The sequence below is a fragment of the Chrysochloris asiatica genome, unplaced genomic scaffold, assembly GCF_000296735.1.
Source record: "Chrysochloris asiatica unplaced genomic scaffold, ChrAsi1.0 scaffold00204, whole genome shotgun sequence".
NCBI lineage: Eukaryota > Metazoa > Chordata > Mammalia > Afrosoricida > Chrysochloridae > Chrysochloris > Chrysochloris asiatica.
The window spans coordinates 3,605,808-3,626,167 of NW_006408722.1; the positions used below are offsets into that span (position 1 = coordinate 3,605,808).

The window sequence follows — 20,360 nt, forward strand, 5'->3', positions numbered from 1 at the left end:
AAGACAAAAATTGCCAACCAAGAATCCTTTATCCAGCAAAGCTATCAATCAAATATGACGGTGTAATCAAAACATTCCAAGATAAACAGAAGCTAAGGGATTTTGCCAAAGCCAACCCTGCACTACAAAACATCCTAAAGGGAGTTCTGTGGACTGAGAACCAACAAGAACAGGCAAAAATCAGAGATTGACATACGTGGCAGCATCTCCCTGAATTAAGTCAACAGAAGGAAGAGTTGAGACCAGAACAAAATTATAAGAACAAACTCAGAGAATCTGGGAAATCAGTCTATGATCAAAATAAGTTCAATGTAAAAGAAGGTAAACATGTAGGAACAGAGATCCAGATAGTGAGAAGTCAGGTCGATTACAGGATAAAATAGACTACAGTGAATGGAGAGAAAAGTTAATGGACTGTAAGGCAACCTCAAAGAAACTTAACACATTACAACTTTATATGGAAAGGTAAGAGACTAGAGAGATATAAAATCCTACTAAGGAACAAAGTAGTAGGCCTCACGCTCCTGATCTCAAAGCTACTATACAACCATGGTAGTCGAAACAGTCTCATATAGGTACTATCGCAGACACACAGACCAATGAAACAGAATTGAGAATCCAGAAGTAAATCCATCCAGCTATGGACAGCTGATCTTTGACAAAGGGCTAAAGTGCATGAAAGTGTGAAGATACAGTCTCTTTAACAAATGGTACTGACAAACTGGATATCCATTTGTAGAAAAATTAAACAGGATCCATATCTTTCACCATAAACAAAAACTAATTCAAGATGCATCAAAGACCTAAATGTGTTGTTGTTTTTAGGTGCCACTCAGTTGGTTCAGAAACACAAGGACCCTCTGTACAACAGAATGAAATACTGCCCAGTCATGCACCAGCCTCACAATTACAGTTATGCTGGAGCCCATTCCTGCTGTCACTGGGTCAATCCATCTTATTGGGGGTCTTCCTCTTTTACACAGACCCTCCACTTTACCAAGCATGATGTCCTTCTCCCAGGACAAGATGTTAATCATAGAATTATAAAGATTACCAAAGAAAAAAAGAGGGGCAAACTTGGTGGTGGTGGTTGTTGTATGTTGCCAAGTCAGTTTCGACTCATAGCAACACTGTATAGGGTTTCAGAGACTGTAAATCTTTACAGGAACAGAAAGCTCATCATTCTCCCTTGAAGTAGCTGGTAGATTTGAACTGCTAACCTTGTGGTTAGCAGCCCAGCTCATAATCAACTATGCTACCAGGTATTCTTTGGGCAAAACTAAGGGCCCTAAAGATGGCGTAAAGACACTGTTAAACACAACTAAAAAACATACAAACGAGATGACTGGGACCGCCTAAAAAAATAAGCCTTTATGAACATCAAAAGACTTCACCAAAAGAGTAAAATGAGAAAAACTCCAGAATGGGGAAAAAATTTTGACACTGATATATCAGACAAGGGACTAATGGGACTAATCCTTAAAATTTATGGAAACTTCAACATCTCAATAACAAAAAGACAAAAAAAAAAAAAAAATACAATCAAAAAATAGACATAGCACGTGAATAGATATATCACCAAAGAAGATATTCAGACATCCATGAAGAAATTCTCACCATCATTAGCCATTGCTTTTGTTAAGTGTCTTCAAGTTGGTTCGAATTCATGGATACCCTGTATAGGGTTTCTGAGGAGCAACTTGTGGATTTGAACAGCTGATATTGTGGTTAGTAGTCCAATATTATCCTACAATGCCACACCATTAGCAATTATTTTGGTGGTAGTGGTGTCCCATGGGGTCGGTTCTGACTCATAGAGACCCTGCATAGAGTTTCTGAGACTGTAAATCTTTACAGGAGCAGAAAGTCTCATCTATTTCCCACAGAACTGCTGGTAGTTTTGAACTGCTAACCTTGAGGTTTGCAGCCCGACTTGTAACCACTATGCTACCATAGCTCCTTCATTAACTATTTGTTGTTGTTATTGTTGTTGTTAAGTGCTATCGAGTCAGTTCTGACTCATAGCAACATTGTATAGGGTTTCCAAGGATTAGCTGGTGATCTTGAACTGCCAATCTTGCAGTTCAAACCAACTTTGCAGTCCAGTGCATTAACCCCCAGAGTCACGCCATTAGCTATTGGTGGTGGTGGTGGTGGTTATGTGCCAAGGAGTCGGTTCCGACTCATAGCGACCCTGCACAGGATTTCCAAGGCTATAAATCTTTACGGGAGCAGAAAGCCTTATCATTCTCCCATGGAACAGCTGGTAGTTTCGAACTGCTGATCTTGCAGTTCACAGCCCTATTCATAACCACTACGCTACCTACCAGAGCTATTAGAGAGATGCAAATCAATAAAACAGTGAGATATCACTTTACCCCAGAACGAATAACAAAGTTCAGAAAAACAGAAAACAACAAATACTGTTTAGGGTGTTAAGAGAATCTTGCATAACAAAGGTACAAACACTGTGGAAAATGGTATGGTGCTTTCTTAAAAAATTAGAAACAGAAATACCGTATGATCCAGCCATACCACTACTAGACATCTATGCTAGAGAAATTAGAGCCATGATACAAACAGATACATGCACATCCATGTTCTTTGCAGCACTTTTCACAATAGCAAAAAGAAGGAAACAACCTAAATGTTTGTTGATGAGTGGATAAACAATACAGACACACAAATTTCTACATATGTGTTTATATGTGTTATAAATCTATCCATGAAGATAATAAAGTATACAGATGACAAAGTTATGAAAACTTTTTAGCCATAATCTAACACCTTGAAGGAATGAGTTTCTGGGTCTTGGGGTCTCAGAATCATAGTCTCAGGGGAACATCAAGGTCAGTTGATCTATAGAGAAAATGCTCTACATCCTACTCTGGTGAATATCGACTGGGGTTTTAAAAAACTGTGAGTGGCTGGCTATCTAAAGTGCATCTATTGGTAACTGTCAGAAGCAAAGAAGAGTAAAGAAAATTAAAGATGAAAGGAAACTAGTAAAAAAAAATTATTGGAGCACTTGAAATCAACAACCCTGAGACCAGAGGAACCAGATGGTACCTAAGTACCACTATTGGCCACTCTGAAAGGGATCTTAACAGGAGGTCCTTGATAGAATGGCAGAACAATGTGGAACAAAACTGAGAATAATAAAAAAGATCAGGCTTACTGGGCTGATAGAAACTGGTGAAATCCTCAAGACTATGACCCTTAGACGCCCTGCCAGCTCTGACCTGAACTCACTCACATGGCTCAACTTGTAGCCAAAGAATGTTGTTGTTGCTAGGTGCCAGTGAGTCCATTCCAAGTCCTAGCAACCCTATGCACAACAGAACAAAACACTGCCCGGTCCTGGGCCAACCTCACAATTGTTGCTATACCTGAGCCCATCGCTGCTGCCACTGTGTCAATCCATCTCATTGAGGATCTTCTTTTTCTCCGACCCTCCACCTTACCAACTATGATCTCCTTCTCCAGGGACTGGTCCCTCCTGACAATATATCTGAAGTATGAGAGACAATGTCTGGCCATTCTGACTTCCAGGGAACATCCTTCCAACACAGATTTCCATGGTACTTTTAATATTCTCCTCCAACACCATAACTCAATTCAAACGCATCAATTCTTCTATGGTCTTCCTTACTCATTGTCCAGTTTTCACATGCATATGAGGTTATTGAAAATACCATGAATAGACAAGCCTATAAAGTGAACAATAACACCAGGGAGGCATCCATTCCTTAGAACAATCAACCATATAGAAAAAGGGCAGCATTTGTCCAAGGAGAAACTTCAAAAGGCAGAAATGGATAGGAAAGAAGGACCAGTGAAATAAGTAATACAAAGAGGACATGGGAAGTGTTCTCTTACAATGTGGGGACTGCAGTGAATGTAACAAAACAAAATTTGTATGAATTGTTGATTGGAAAACCAATTTGCGCTGTAAACTTTTACCCAAATCACAATAAAAAATTTAAAAGTAAAGATAATTGCATGAAAAAAATTCATTTGAGCACACAAATTGGAGGCCATTCATGTCAACTGGTTGAGAGGAAGAGATAGCTGCCCAAGAGGTTGATTTTGATTCATACTCTGAAATGGCAAAGCTTTGAGATTCTACATTATCCATCAACCATGTGACCAGAACCCTTTAGGTATTGTTACCTGCAGCTGGTGGGTCACCAGGACAATGGTCTTCCCCCTGAGTGTCTTCTTAATGCACTCCTCAAAGATGTGCTTTCCCACATGGGCATCCACAGCTGACAGAGGGTCATCAAGCAGGTAGACCTCACGATCAGAGTAGACAGCCCGGGCCAGGCTGATTCTCTGCTTTTGCCCTCCGGAGAGGTTGAGTCCCCGCTCCCCAACCTGTGAACAGGGAATTAAGGCTTGGTATCCAGAGGTGTGCCTAAATCAGGGGGAGGAGATAGAGGGGAAGGAAGCAGATAGGCCAGATATGCATACACTCCAGAACAGCTAGCAACATTCTAGAAACATTTTTCAAAATTTGCTTAGCAGGGAATGAAGAAACTGATTTTCAATTAATCAAAATTACGTAACTGATAATTAGATCCAAGTTTTCTAAGCCTGTCAACGTCTCAGAATGCACGTTAAATCACTAAAAAATTCGATAGTAAAATAAGCCTCCCGTTCCCAGGAAACAGAGTCATGCCAGGATTCTTTTAGGAGATTATGGGTTGGTAGCTCTGGTAGCGTAGTGGTTACAAATCAGGCTGCTAACCTCAGGGTCAGCAGTTTGAAACTACCAGCAGTTCCGCAGGAGAAAGATGAGGCTTTCTACTCCTGTAAAGATTTACAGCCTCAGAAACCCTGTACAGGGTTGCTATGAGTAGGAACCGACTCCACAGCACATAACAACAACAACAACAATAACAACAACATCCTGGTGCAGCATGAGTCCTGATAACCTAGTGGGTTAAGCATTGACTGCTAACTGCATGCTTGTTGGTTGATGGCGCAGCCATTCATATCTATTAACCGCTCAGTGGGAGAAAGATGAGGCTTTCTGCTCCTGTAAAGACTTACAGCTTCGAAAGCTCTCTGTAGGGTTGCTTTGAGTCAGAACAGACTCAGCGACACTTAACAACAACTTAACAACAACACAGTGCAAAATGGATCCCTGGTAGCACGGTGGGTTAAGCATTGGTCTGCTAATCAAAAGGTGAGCAGTTTGGACCCACCAGCAGTTCCATGTTTGAAAGTTGTGGCAATCAGCTTCCATAAAGATTTGCAGCCTCAGAAAGTCTACTCTCTCCTACAGGGTCTCTGTGAGTTGAAATGGTTTCTAAGGCAGTGAATATAAATGTGAAAGACAGCAGAGGATCAGGAAAATGTAATGGCTAGAAATCATGGGCAAAGTAAACTGAGGTTCTCACTGATAAGTACTGGCCAGAGCGGAGGTGGTGGGAGAGATTTTCCATCTTTATAGGACTTCCACTCTGCTCCAGAAGGAGAAGCTTGAGGTCAGTCCCACCACCTTATGAGGTAAGGTGGCACCTTTCTTCTCCAGTTCCCACTGTATAAGACGGCCCTCAGGGGGGAACTCTTACCTCTTGACTTTGCGACCATAGCTACAGGAAAAGTCCAGGTTCCTAGAGAAGAAAGGGCTGGGGGACTTTCTCTACCCACCCTGGGAGACAGAGAGGACTTCAGATCATAAAAACGCCAGCACGGCTTACCTCCCACTTACCTCTGTCATGTCTCCAAAGGGCAGGATTTCCAGGTCCCGTTTCAGGGAGCAGCAATGGACCACCTGGCGATACCTTTAAAGGACAGGGAGCTGTGAGGTACAGGTGGACCTGCCCTTAGGCCCTCCCCAAGTCTTGAAGGGAAAGGCCTGAAATTCCTTGCTAAGAAATTTGGATTTGATCTGTGTTTAACAGTAAACCATTAGACGCTTTTTAAATTTCCTTCATTCTTTCACTTCTTTTAGAGTAATACAGGAGTGCTTCAAAAAGGTCCTGGAAATATTTTGAAGCCCTCCTGAACATGCACTTAGTAAATACTTGAGCCAAAAAAAAGAGACAGTAAAAAGAAAAATCTTCCTCCCATTTTTTAACCCTAAACTATTCTGTCGCTTACTATTTTTATGTATGTATTCAGAAATTATCTCTTCACATGTTTGTGTTTAGCACATACAGGTTAATATTTTTATGGCATCATAGTATTCAATCATATGATTACACCATAAACTATTTAACCAGTACATCATCAATGGGCTCTTTGGTTGTCTCCAGTCTTTTGCTACTATGAACATTCCTTTGCATTTGTATTCATGAATGAAGTTATCTATTCATTAAACATCTAGCAGATTTGCTGTGTCAAAGAGTTGGTGAATTTTCACTTTCAAATGGGTATTTCAAAACTGCCTTCCACGCTGTACCAGTGTGAAAGCAGAGCAATGATAGGATGAGAGTTGGATTTTAGAGTAATTGTTCTGGAGACCATATGAGGAATGGAACAGAGCCAAAGAATGGAGGCATGGATTGAATGACAGAGACAGAAGAAACAGTTTAAGCAAGAGACAACCCAGACTGGAGAACAAGAGAGAAATAAAAGAGATCCCAAAGAAAAGACTAATACAGAGAGGAAGGCATCCAGGCTAACTGGGGTGCACAAGCTGGGAAAGGCATTCATTAATCAGGCCGTATGGGAAGAGAAACAGTGAGTTGAGAGTTGGGCAAAGGAGGCTGTATGAGCTCAACAGATGTCACTATTGTTAGATTATAAAACAGAAACATTTAATAGTCCAAAATCATTGTTCCTGTGGAGTGATAGCTGAGGCAAGCTGTAGTTCCCACTGGCAAAGGAAGTATGGGTCAGAGTGCCCACAGAACACTAGTCTACACAACTACACACCTAGGCCATTCAGTGTCACTAGTGTCATAGTGTCACAGATTGCAAAACCAGGCAAATGGTCAAATTCAGTTAAAGTCCACCAGGGTTAGCATAGCAGGAGAGAATTTTCAGGACAGAATTTTCTGGGTCCTCTACTGAATAGACTTTCAAATGCGTTTTTCAGTCAGACAACCCCAGAACCGGCCAGGGAGAGGTTGAAGAGAGGAAGGAGGGATTCAGATGGGAGGTGGGAGGCGGGAGGCGGGAGGCCTACCTGGTCAGGAATCCAAAAATCACTTCCTCTACTTTGTGTAACTTCATCATCCCATTTGTTTTAACTCTTGATTTACAGACTAGCATTTAATTGATACAAATGAAGCTTGGAGTGACATTTTTGGAGCAAGCAGGGAACTGGCTATTTTGAGCCAACATAGTAAAATAGTTAAGTGTTTGGTTTCAAACCCTGACTCTACTGTGTCCTCCCAGCTGTCTGATTTTGGACAAATTACTTAGCCTCCTGTTACCTCAGTTGACTCATCTGGAAAATAAATATGTTAACAATTCTTCTTTCACAGTGAGGAAGAAGTAGGATGATGCATGTAGGTGAGAACACAGCAAAGTTAGCAATTGTTAAATTATTGCTAGCAGCTCAGGTGCCCTCCACACCCACCACATTCAGCAGTCTCCTTCATAGCCCCTTCCTGAGGCTTACCGGGCCTTGTCATACTGGTCTCCCATGAGGATATTCTCCTGGATACTGCCTCCGATGATCCAGGCCTGCTGGGGCACGTAGGCCAGGTTTCCCTGCACCGCCACTGAGCCCTCCAGCAAGTGCATCTGTAGTGAAATAAGCCCAGCCTCAGGACCTGGAGGGGGAGGAGGAGGACCGGGACCCACCACCTGGCCCACCTGTCTCAGCAGCCCACTGTCCACTGGGATGGGATCCTTGGGATTGTCTTATGCAAAACAGGATCTTTAGCATCCCCCTTACAGAGTCACATGAAGTCACTATGCATTGGAATCAACTTCATGGCAACTACTACCACCACCATCACTCTGCCAGGCTCCTCAGTGACTGAGAGCATGGGAACATGGGAAAGCAGCTGGAGCCCAAACCGGGCCACTTTGTGCTGTGATTGAATCCAAGATTGGCACTCAAAACACCCCAAATGCCTTTAGCCCAGCCTGAGCATGGTTGTTGCTAAGTGCTGTTGAGTCAGTTCCTACTAACAGCAGTCCTATATAGTTTCCAAGGAGCAGCTGGCAAATTTAACCCACAGACTTTGTGGTTCCAACCGACCTTGTAGTCCAGTGCTTATCTTAGAGCGCCACACCAGGACTCCTGCCTGGGCTTTAGGAAGTTACTACTGCTGTTGTCAGGTATGATCATGGTATCATGGTTAGATAGAAAAATATCATAATTGTTGCATTTCAGAATGAGTTATTTAGCACTGAAAGTATCGTAATCTCTGCAATTTAAGAGTTTTACAGAATATATAGATGAGGTAATGTGGGGAAATGTTGTCAACTGTCCAGTGTGCGTGGTGGATATGAGTCTTCCCTGTAGTGCTCCTTCTGCTTTTCTGTCTGGTAGGTTTAAAGCACACACTAACAAAATAATCACGAAGACTCTAACTCCCATACACACCACACCAACACAGGAACTATTAGCAACACTTTCTTTTTTCTGTGATTTTTACTTTTGATTTGAAACTAGGTTTTCATTATTAAGAACAGAGCTTTCAAATGGTTTTTCCCCTCTATTAGGAGGAACTACACAAGCCATGTAGAAAGCTGGCCTTGAATGGAAGTTTCTAGAGAAGGTTTCTAGGAAGAAGAGCAAAGTGCCAACTTCAAGTAGACCTAGGTTTCCATCCTGGCTGCACCTGCTGTGTGACGTTGGGCAAGTTGCTCTCTGAACTTTGCTTACTTACTCATCTGTAGCACTTGACCTTAAAGTAGGTTTGAACAGTGAGGTCAGTGGTTCAAATTCACAAGCTGCTCTTCAGAATTCCTATATAGGGTTGCTATGAGTCAGAAGCAACTCAATAGCACTTAACAACAACAAACTGGCCATAGTGAGTCTGGCTTCCTCGTTGGGTTGTTATGAGACTGAAGGAAAAAATGAAAATCTCTTAGCACAGGGCCTGGAACATAGTGCTTAGACTGATTTTACTGTTATTAAAAACATGGAGCCTTTCTCACCCTAGTTCTAAAGAAGCTAAGGAAAGGATGTCGCATGTGAAACACAGAGAAAAGAGCCTGGATTAGGAGAGAATCTCTACTTTAAACATGACCGCATTCTATGGGCAAGATGCTTTCTTAAGTTTGGATGTGTACTTTGGGGAGAAATAGTTGAGGAAACCCTGAATAAAGGAAGGAAAACTGCTAGTTCGCTGGACAATGTGGGAAGGAAGGATGATCCGCAGAGAAGGGAAGGACAGTGAGAAATCCCTCTAGGTTTGTCATGGTTGCTGTTCTGGCTGTTAGTGGAGTTAGTTCCACCTCACGGTGACCTGTGTGTGCAGAGAATAACTGCCCCATCGGGTTTTCATCCTTTTGAAAGCCAATGGCCAAGGCTTACTTCCAAGGTGACTTTGGGTGGATTTGAAGTGCCAACCTTTTATGGCTTAGCTACCTGTGCCACCCAGGGAGTTAGTTCCTCCTGTAGGAAGAAGCATAAATGCATGCTAGATCTGTGGGCATTTTAGTTGTGTTTTGTTATGAGATGTACAATGTTCTGTGGGAACTTTTTTGTGCATGTTTGCTTTGGAGGGACAGGGAGGTTGAAACTGGAGAAAAGCTGAATTGCATGTTTGCATGGTCACAGGCAAAGCAGACCTCAGAACTTCCAGGGAAAGTTGGGGGTTCAAGATCTACCACTGAGATCTCTAAGGCAGGGTAGGTTCCACTGCTGGTGGAGTGCGATGGCCCTATCCCTCCCCACACCCGTCCTCCCTTCTTCTGCCCTCCACATTTCATTCTTTTTTTATTTTTAATGTTTTGTTGTGAATTATGTGCCACATTTCACTCTTGATGCAGTTCCACATTATGATCATATTAAACTTGGAGATACCCTGTATCATCACCCTGGTAGAAGGAAAGAAAAGCACCTCAGGAGACACTCTGACCAGGAGTGCTGCCTCAGGATGGGTAGGAAATGTCACTGAGGGGGGAGCACACTTCCAATTCATTGCCCCAAGGGCCATGCACAGCTGTCTCCACTTTACAAAGCTCCTATTGCTCAGATTCCTTTGAGCCTTCCTGGAGAACCCCAGATTGAGAACAACTGGAGGGCCAGTGAGTGGGAATGCACTGCGGTCATAAGTCACTTACCTCCCCCAAGATGGCTGACAGCAGACTGCTCTTGCCACTACCTGTGTTGCCACAGATCCCCAGCATCTTGCCCTGCACAGTCAAGGAAGACAGAGGCATTGGTCCAGCACAACCCTCCTGTTTACCCAGGGTGGGCTGATTACTGGAACATAAAATGGCAAACACAAAACAAAATTATCACCTTTTCCCAAGACCTGTAAGATATGCAGATTTTAAGAGAAGCTTTGTGTTTGGTCTGTAAAGCTGGATGAGACAGCCTCTGAGCAAGAAGACTCAGTCCAGTAGCAGAGAGAAATTCATGGATGAGTGGGCATGCTGGGCAGGAAACCTGAATTCTAGCTTAGCATCTGCTGTCACTTAGCCTCTCTGAGCCTCAGTTTAGTCATCTATAAAATGGGGATAATGAAGCCAGCCTTACAGAATGCATTCATGCATGCATTCATCCATTCATTCCTTCTTTAAATACTCATTTGAATTTCTGTTATGTAGTAAACACAATGAGTGAACTCATTGAGCTGACATTCTAGTGAGGAAGGTAGATCATAAAACAATAACAAATAAATAAGATATGACCAAATGGTGATAAGTGATATAAGTAAAATGAAATAATCAGTTACTATGACAGACTGCAAAGCTGTTTGATCTGCAAGGTTGGTGGTTCAAGCTCACCAGCTGCTCCTCGGAAACCTTACACAGAGTCGCTATGGGTTGGAATTGACCTCACAGCACTAAACAACAACAACATGACTGAGAGCTAGGAACCTCAAGGTCAGCAGTTTGAAACTACCAGCTGTTCCATGAGAGAAAGATGAGGCTTTCTGCTCCTGTAAAGATTGACAACCTCGGAAACCCCCTTGTACAGGGTCACTAGGAGTAGGAACCGACTCCCTGGCACATAACCACCACCATCACCATGACAGAGAGCTGGGGGTTAAAACGATTTTAGATGGGGTAATAAGAAAATTTTCTCGGAGCTGATATCATTGAAGTTGACACCTGAATGACAAGGAGCCAGGCACAGAAAATCTGGGGCAAGAATATTCCATCACTGTTGTTATTGTTAAGTGCCATGGAATCAGTTCTGACTCATAGGGCCCTATATAGAGCTTCTGAGCAGCAGCTGATGGGTCTGAGCCACCGAGCTTGAGTGCTTTCCTACATTCCTGTTGAATGGTGAGAGGTGGTGTACATATGGTGAGGGTTTGGGGAGAGATGTTGAAATCGAGCTGACAGACTCTGTTGATGGATTGGATGGGTAGGAGGGAAGGACAGAAATCAAGTTTGGTGGTGTCATCTCCTGAGATGGGGAAGACTGTTCTTCTTTTATTTGAAATGCTTAATAGGCATTTAAGTGGAGATATTAAATAGGTAGCTGAGTCTGGAGCTCAAAGGACATCAGGGCTTGAAATAATACCATACAGATGAAATCTAAAGCTGGGGAACTAGATGGGATGGTTCCAGAGGACAATGTGTAAATAGATAGAGGAGAGTTGAGGTGAGAATAGGAGAGAGCAGGTGACTGAACCTTTGTAAAAATTAGGTAGAGGACAAGCCAGAAAACAACAAAACAAACTAAATAAAACAGGTAGGATAGCGCCAGACACTTAATATCAGGAACTTAATAAATGTAAGTTTGGTCTCCTCCCTTTCCTTTCTCTGTCCTTGGTTCCTCCAAATACAGGAATATGTTACTCTCATACTATTCTGGGGTCTTAGCAGTTACAAACAATTTACACGATCAACTAATTGACACTAAACTATGAAGGACTTCCTGCATTTATATGCTATGAAAACTGTATTTTAAAAGGGATTTCTTAGAAAAGGCAATTTTTAACCAAAGTCTCAGGCCCAAAAAGTCTGGAGGCCAGCAAAAATAAAACTACCTTTGAAACTATCAAGTTTATATTGTGCAATTCTGGGCCCAGGCTGTGTCCTTTGTCCTCTGGCCTGAGGTCACTTAAAGGTGGTTGAGTTCCAGTCCTCCCCTCAGAGGTGTGTCCATTCTTCTCCATCTCCAAGCCTCCATTGACCATCCCAGGGCAGGTCTGTTTCCATGACAAAGTGGCACCCTCTAAAACCAGTGCCTTGCTGGGGTCTTTTAATGTCTGGACATATAGTGTAGGGCTCTCCTGGAGGAAAATTTTCTGTTAAGACAAAAAGAAAGGGAAGAAGGAGGAATTCCTTTATTTAGCTCCGTAAGAATGTATACCATTTTACTAACTGCTCAGTTTGGTCTGTATTATTGATCTTTTGGTAAACAGCAAAAGTTGGAAACCAGTTTCTGCTGGTAAAAATATGAGTTCAGTGTTTTCCAAATCTCAAATCTGAACAATTCCACTATACTCATGTTTGTGTGTCACCCACACATTTGGTTATTTCCTGTCCTATAATAAATTGAATTTTTATTGATGTTGTTAAGTGCCGTCCAGTCAATTCTGACCCACAGCAGCTCTGTACAGAGTTTCCGAGGAGCTGCTGGTGAGCTTGAACCACCCACATTGTATCCAACAACACTAGCCTCATTCTAAAGTAATAGCAGCTCTTGAATCACAGTACAGATATATGTTGTTGTTGCTGCTGCTGTTAGGTGCCATTGAATTGGGTCTGACTCATAGTGACCTAGACACAACAAAACTAAACACTGTCCAGTCCTACGCCATCCTGACAATTGTTGTTATGCTTGGGTCCATTGCTGCTTGCCACTGTGTCAATCCATCTCATTGAGAGGTCTTCCTCATTTTTGATGACCCTCCACTTTACTCATTATGGTGTCCTTCTCCAGGGACTAGTCTGTCCTGATAGCATGTCTGAAGTATGAGAGACGAAGTCTTGCCATCCTGGCTTCTAAGGAGTATTCTGGCTGTATTTCATCCAAAACAGATTTGTTTGTTCTTCTGGTAGTCCATGTACTTTTAATATTCTTCCCCAACACCATAAGTCAAATACATCAATTCTTCTACAGTCTTCTTATTCACTGTCCAGCTTTCACATGTATATGGGGTGATTGATAGTATACCTTAGTCCTCAAACTGATATTTTTGCTCTTGAGCACGTTAAAGAGATCTTATGCAGCAGATTTTCATAAAGCAACATGTCATTTGATTTCTTGACTGATGCTTCCATGAGTTGTGATATATGATTTTTTTCTCATTGAAATTTATGTGTGGCACTGTAGGATAAACACTGGACCACAAGGTAGATTTGAAACGCAAAGCTGTCCGTTCAAACTCACCAGCCACTCTTTGAAACTCTATACAGTGTTGCTATGAGTTGGAATCAACTCAATGGCACTTAACAACAACAACAATGAAAATAAAGAGGTCTGTTCTATATCACACTGTGGGAAATGCTATTTCAGGTTATACATTTCAAAATGTGATTGTCAATAGGTCTATTCTTCTTGCATCCCCAGCTCTCTGTCTGTAAAATATGAGTAGAAAACAAAGAGGAAGGATCAGTAGTTGGAAATTTTGACCTTGGTGATAGAAACAATGCTGGAGATCACATGATAGAATTTTGTAAGACCAACGATTTGTTAATTACAAATACCTTTGCTCTACAACGTAAAAAGTGACTATACACGTGGATCTAACCAAAACGAATGCACAAGACTCAAACTGATTACATCTGTGGGAAGAAACAATGGAGAAGCTCATTATCATCAACTAAAACCAGGGCAGGGCAGACTGTGGAACAGATCATAGATTCTTCATATGCAAGTTCAGGCTGAAGCTGAAGAAAATGAAAACAAGTTCATGGGAACCAAAATACTACCTTGAATATATTCCACCTGAATTAAAGACCATCTCAAGAACAAATTTGAAGCATTAGACACTAATGGCCAAAGACCAGAAGAATTGTGGGATGGTATCAAGAATATCATACAGGAAGAAAGATAGGAAAGACTAAAAGAGATGTCAGAAGACACTATGAAACTTGCTCTTGAGCATAGAGTAGCTAAAACAACTGAAAGAAATAAGGAAGTAAAAGAGATGAACAAAAAATGTCAAAGGGCAGTTCAGTTCAGTTCAGCAAGAGAAGGAAAGTATTATAATGAAATGCACGAAAACCTGGAGTTAGGGAACAAAAAGGGAAGAACACAGTCAGCATTTCTCAAGCTGAAAGAACTAAAGAAAGAATTCAAGCCTAGACTTGCAATACTGAAGAATACTATGGGAAAATATTGAATGATGTAGGAAGCATCAACAGGAGATAGAAGGAATACATAGAATCACTGCTTCAAAAATAATTAGTTCATGTTCAACCATTTCAAGAAATAGCATATGATCAAAAACCAATGGTACTGACAGAAGAAGTCCAAAATGTACTGAAGGCATTGGAAAAAAGCAAGCCTCCAGGAGTTGATGGAATACAAATTGAAATTTTTCAACAAGCTGGTGCAGTGCTTGAGGCACTCACTCATCTATGCCAAGAAATTTGGAAGACAGCTACCTGGCTAACTGATTGAAAGAGATCCATATTTGTGCCCATTCCTAAGAAAGGTGGCCCAATAGAATACAGAAATCATTGAACCATATCACTATTATCACATATGAGTAAAATTAAAAATTTTGCTGAACACAATTTAAAAATGATTGCAGTAGTACATCAACAAGGAGCTGCCAGAAATCCAAGTCAGATTCAGAAGAGGACGTGGAATGAGGGATATCATGGCTGACACCCGATGAATTTTGGGTGAAAGCAGAGAGAACCAGAAAGAAGTTTACTTGTGCATTATTGACTATGCAAAGACATTTGACTGTGTGGATCATAACAAACTATAGATAGCATCGCCTCATATGCATGTGGAAGTGGACAATAAATAACAACTGTTGAAGAATTGATACATTTGAGTTATGGTGTTGATAAAAAGTAGTGAAAGTACGGTGGACTACCAGAAGAACAAACAAATCTGTGTTAGAATAAGTACAGCCAGAATCCCATTAAGGAAGCCAAGATGGCGAGACTTCACCTCTCATGCTTTGAATGTGTTGTCAGGAGGGATGAGTCCTGGAGAAGGACACCATGCTTGGTAAAGTGGAAGGTTAGAGAAAAAGAGGAAGGCCTCCAAGGAAATTGTTTAGCACAGTGGCAGCAACAATGAGCTCTAACATAAAATAATTGTCAGGATGGTGCAGGGCTGGGCAGTGTTTCATTCTGTTTTGCATATGAGTCCGAACCAAATTCATGCTACCTAACAACACAACAACATGAACCCAGCACGGAATCAATGAGCCACCACTTGTGTCTTGTAACCGTAGGCAACATGACCTTTCCCCTCCCTGCATGGTGCAGATTGTTGTTGTTAGTGCCATTAAGTCAGTTCCAACTCATAGCAACCCTGTATAGGGTTTCCAAGGAGCAGCTGGTGGGTTAGAACTGCCAACCCTGTGGTTTGCAGTCCAGTGCTAATCCACAGCCCCACACCAGTCCTCCAAGTTCTTTCCATAAGTACCCACTGTTCCAAATGTGGTTTTCACCCTCTTGATCATTTTTGCCTTATGTTTTTTTTTTTTTTTTTAAGTTTTATCACATACGTTGTAATTCTGTTATATAAAACTTGAGCAGCAGTCTAGCTTTATGTGTCAATAAAGACAAGTAATTATCTGGACAGGAATGAATGTTGATAAAGTGGTTTATAAAAACAAAGCATGGGATCTTCCCAGCCTCTAAATGCTCCAAGTATAACCTCAGTCTCTACTTTTGTTCATGCAGTTCATTGATTTTCAATTATTTTTCAATAAATTTGTTGTTGTTAAGTGCCATCAAGTCAGTTCCAACTCATAGTGACCTGTATAGTTTCCAAGGAGTGGCTGGTGAATTTGAACCACTGACCTTGTGGCTCAAGCTGACCTTGCGATCCAGTGCTTTATTCCACAGCACCACACCAGGACTCCTTTCAATAAATTGTTGTTGTTAAGTGCTGTCAAGTTGGTTCCAACTCATAGCAACCCTGTATAGGATTTCCAAGGAACCGCTGGTGAGTTTGAACTGCCAATACTGTGGTTCAGAATGACCTTGCAGTCCAGTTCATTGTCCCGCAATATCATACCAGGACATTGCTGTTGTTGTTAAGTAACGTGGAGTCAGTTCCAACCCATAGCAACTTGGTTTCCAAGTGGCTGGTGAGTTTGAACCGCCAGCCTTGTAGTTCAAGCTGACTTTGCAGTCCAGCACATTAACCCACAGCGCCATACCAGGACAATAAATAGCACAAAGGAAACTGGTATCTGGAGACTCCTACCCCAGAGCCTTCTCCAGACTTCCGCATGACAGGCAATCACAGATCTTCTCCACTGAAGTCACCTCCCAAGAGGGCTCCTCCTTGAGGGATCACGATTTCTCCTCTTTTCTGTGGTGCTGTAGGATAAGCACTGGACTACAAGGTCAGTTTGAACTGCAAGGTCGGCAGTGCAAACCACCACTGCTCCTGAGAAAGCTATGAGTTGGAACCAACTCAACAGCACTTAACAACAACAATGACATCAAGAGTCAACAGGCCCAGGGAGCGGAGTTAGAGTTCCAGTGTGGAGAGAGGAAGAAGAAGGAAGAGTGACCCAGCAGTCACTAAGTCACATGCATACAGAGCCAAACAGAAAATGCAGATGACTAAAACAGGAGGAGCTGACGTGCTTACTGTGTTCTGGCTGAGTGAGAGGAACTTGAAGAGTACTTACCCATCCCAACAGCCTACTGTTACCTTGATGGAGACTTGAGCAGTTTGCCCTGGTTCCTGTCCTTCCTGCTCCCATGTCCCACCGTGACTGGACCCATTCCCACCACTTCCTGCTCTCCAGTCACATAGAAGTCCAGACCCTGGACATGGCCAAAGCTGTCTCCTTCGCCATTCCTATAGCCGGCACACCTGGCTTCCTCATCTCTACAACCCCACAGGTAAATTTGGTATGATAAAATTTTGAAAGGAAAATTATAAGCTAATATCACCTTTATATAAATGTAAAATTCTATTAACATATTGACAAATGAAATACAGGAAAATTTAAAATAAAGAAACAGCTGTATTTTCTTGTATACAACTATAAATACATCAATATGAATAAAAATAATAAAGGAAAACATCTTATGTTCAAAACAAACAAACAAAAACAGGCTGAGAGAGGGAGATGGCAGAACCCAGTGGGCTAGAGGGGAGGAAGAGAGCTGCTGAGAAATTAAGGAAGTTCCTGGGGCTATTTGATAAGTAAAGAACTGTCCTTGTTCCTGTTACTTGGGCAGCCAAATTCATTCCAGCCTCGAGGACCTTTGCTTTTGCTTTAGTCTTCATTCAAGTCTTAGCACAAGTCTCACCTGGGCAAAGGAAACTTCCTGGACTAGCTTAACTAAAGTAGCCTCTAGTCCTCCCCCAAGGAGCTCTGGGAGTATAGTCAATACGAATCAGGCTGCTAATCTCACGGGCAACAGTTCGAAACTACCAGCTGTTCCATGGGAGAAAGATGAGGCTTTCTGCTCCTGTAAAGATTTACAGCCTCAGAAACCCTGTATAGGGTCGCTATGAGTCGGAATCGACTCCACAGCACATAACAACAACAACAACAAGTCCTCCCCCACATATTCTTCATAACATCAGATTGTGTTACTGATATCACAGCTCTTCATGTGATCTGATATCATCTTCTTTGATGATTAATTTACTTGTTTCCTGTACCAGATTGGAACGTGCTGACAGCAGGGACCCTATTTTCATACAGTCATCTCAGTACATAGCATGTGGTCGGTGGTAAATAAGTATGTATTGAATAAATCACTGGAGGAGCCAATGAATGATAAAACTCACAGACTGAATGTGTATAAATGTGAAATGTTATTTAAAAAATTTTAATTCTTTTAGATAAAGGTTTTCAAACTCAGATGTCAGTAACTGTAAGACCAACAATAGTAAATATGTGAAATCGAACATTTCTAAGATGATAAACAGCAACTGAAATTCAGTCCCAGTGTTAGGTATGGAGCAGGGTGGGGACTGTAACAAAAACCAGTAAACATACATGCCATCTTAGCCATCTGCCTGGTTAGGGCAGGCAGCTAGCACCTTGGATACCAGCTGCTTGTGGCTATAGGAGGATGTGGGTCCAGTGTTGCCAGATCTCCTAATCAAAGGACTCTAGAAATCTTTGGAATATATATGATTTTTTTAAAATAATAATAAAACCATAGGGATAACCATAGGCAATCTTATTTTCATACTTGATATGATTTGCAGACCACTCATCGAATAATCTGATGACTGGGACCCAGCCTTCCCGGCAGCCTTGACACAGGAGGTCACTGAGTTAGCCAGTCCCTCTCAGCCAGATGCTGCCTTGGTCCTGGGACATGTTCAAAAGGAATACCATAGGGGCTGATAGCAAAGGAGCATCCACCAAAGGACTGGTCCTGGGCACTTACCTTGAGCCTGTCAGCTGCGGAAGTGCAATTCGTGATGCCTTTGATTGCAAAGGGTGCAAAGAACACCGACAGCCTCAGGGGATTCAAGGTGGCCACGGTTGTGAAAGCCTGGATAAGGAGGAGGGGGCAGTGAGGGTCACAGCCCTGTCCTGCTCAGTAACTACACTCCCAGGGCCTCAAGCCACCCAACCAGACCCAAAGCTTCTGACAATCAAGTCCTTCATTCAGTAGAGGCTAGCTGGGATTTCAGGAAGACTGGAAGAAGCACTGGGCTTGAAAAGTCTGAAGGTTTGGTTGCTGCGATAGCTTGTTGTCCCTGGTATACCCTCAAGTCAGTCCTAGATCCGTAGAGTTTTCATTGGCTGATTTCTGGAAATAGATTGCCAGGCTTACCTTCCTTCTCGACCTTAGCCTGGAAGATCTACCGAAACCAGTTCAGTACAAACCTCCACTTACAAACAAGCCGTGGCTACATGTGAGCTACAGTGGTTGGCAATTGAACTTGAATCACCCACATGGTAAGATTGTAATTTGGGACAGATTACCTGCACTCAGAGCCTGAGTTTCCCTAGTGGTAGAATGACAAAAATCACAAAGCTGATATAAAAATAAAGCCTGAGAAACAAACTGTCAATGTAGCTTAGTGCTATTACTACAGTGAAGGTCAAATTTATCTTCTTTGTCATGGTTACATGCTAACATCCAAAATCTCCCTACTCTTCAAGCCTCATCCCTACTCTCTTTCCCCTGCAGGCCTGCCTTGACTATAGCAAACCTCATTAGACTCAGATTCCAGAATGTGATTTTCCAATCTCAACCCCTTTCTTCTTCCAGCTAAACCCTAGAGACCCACTGGAATTAGCTAAACCACTCCCACCCCCTTGCAGAACACCTGCCTTCTGGGGGGATGTTTCCTGACAGAGGAGACAGCTGTGTGGAGCACAGACCGGGCCCTTGGCTGAAGAATGTAAGAGCAGCACCTGTCTTATTCTCCTTTGAAAATTGGGATTTCTAACCCAAAGGAGAGCATTGTGGTTCCATAGTAGAATGTTTGCCTTCATGAGAAAGACCCAGGTTGACACCCAACCAGTGCACCTCATGTACAGCTACCACCAATGAATTTTATGTGTTGCTATGATGCTAAACGGAGTCCTGGTATGGTGCTGTAGGATAAGCACTGGACTGCAAGGTTGGTTTGAACCACAAACTCACCAGCTGCTCCTCAGAAACATGGTTGCTATGTATCAGAGGTGACTTGACAGCACTTAACAACAACATTATTCTCAAAAGGCTTCAGCAGAGCTTCTGGACTAAAACCGACTAGGGAGAAAGGCCTGGTGACCTGCTTCCAAATATCAGCCAATGAGACTCTATGGACCACATTGGTTTGATCCACAACCGACCATAAGGGTGGCATAGGACTTGTTCTGTTTACATGAGGTCGCCATGAGTTGGAGGCCAACTGGACAGTAGCTCCCAACAACCCTAAAAGACAGCTACTTCTTCTCAGAGGGTGTTTAGGTTAGACCACAAAAGGAAAGGTAGAAGGCAGTAGGTTTTTTTTTTATTTAAGTGTAGCTCCAGGGTCTTTATTCTGGGATCAGAGAAACTCCTTGAATTGGCATTCCCAAACTCAAGGTATAGATCAGAGTCCTCAGGGTTTCCCCTGCATACACAACTTCTTCAGTACACCTGGGCAGTTCTGTGTCCCTTCCCTCTCACAGTTGCTGGGATGGTAGATTCTTCAGATC

At 42.4% G+C, this 20,360-nt stretch overlaps 1 protein-coding gene across 1 annotated transcript in view; it reads right to left on the reverse strand.

Annotated features, from left to right (window-relative positions):
- ABCC11 (ATP-binding cassette, sub-family C (CFTR/MRP), member 11) overlaps positions 1-20,360 on the reverse strand; it is a 97,522-nt gene that overhangs the window by 52,971 nt on the left and 24,191 nt on the right. Inside the window, exons 7-12 of the mRNA XM_006872578.1 lie at positions 18,610-18,717; positions 12,087-12,347; positions 10,204-10,275; positions 7,580-7,704; positions 5,720-5,792; positions 4,174-4,377 (exon numbers count right to left, since the gene is read on the reverse strand). Of these exons, the coding sequence (XP_006872640.1) occupies positions 4,174-4,377; positions 5,720-5,792; positions 7,580-7,704; positions 10,204-10,275; positions 12,087-12,347; positions 18,610-18,717 (843 nt within the window). The remainder of the gene's footprint in view (positions 1-4,173; positions 4,378-5,719; positions 5,793-7,579; positions 7,705-10,203; positions 10,276-12,086; positions 12,348-18,609; positions 18,718-20,360) is intronic.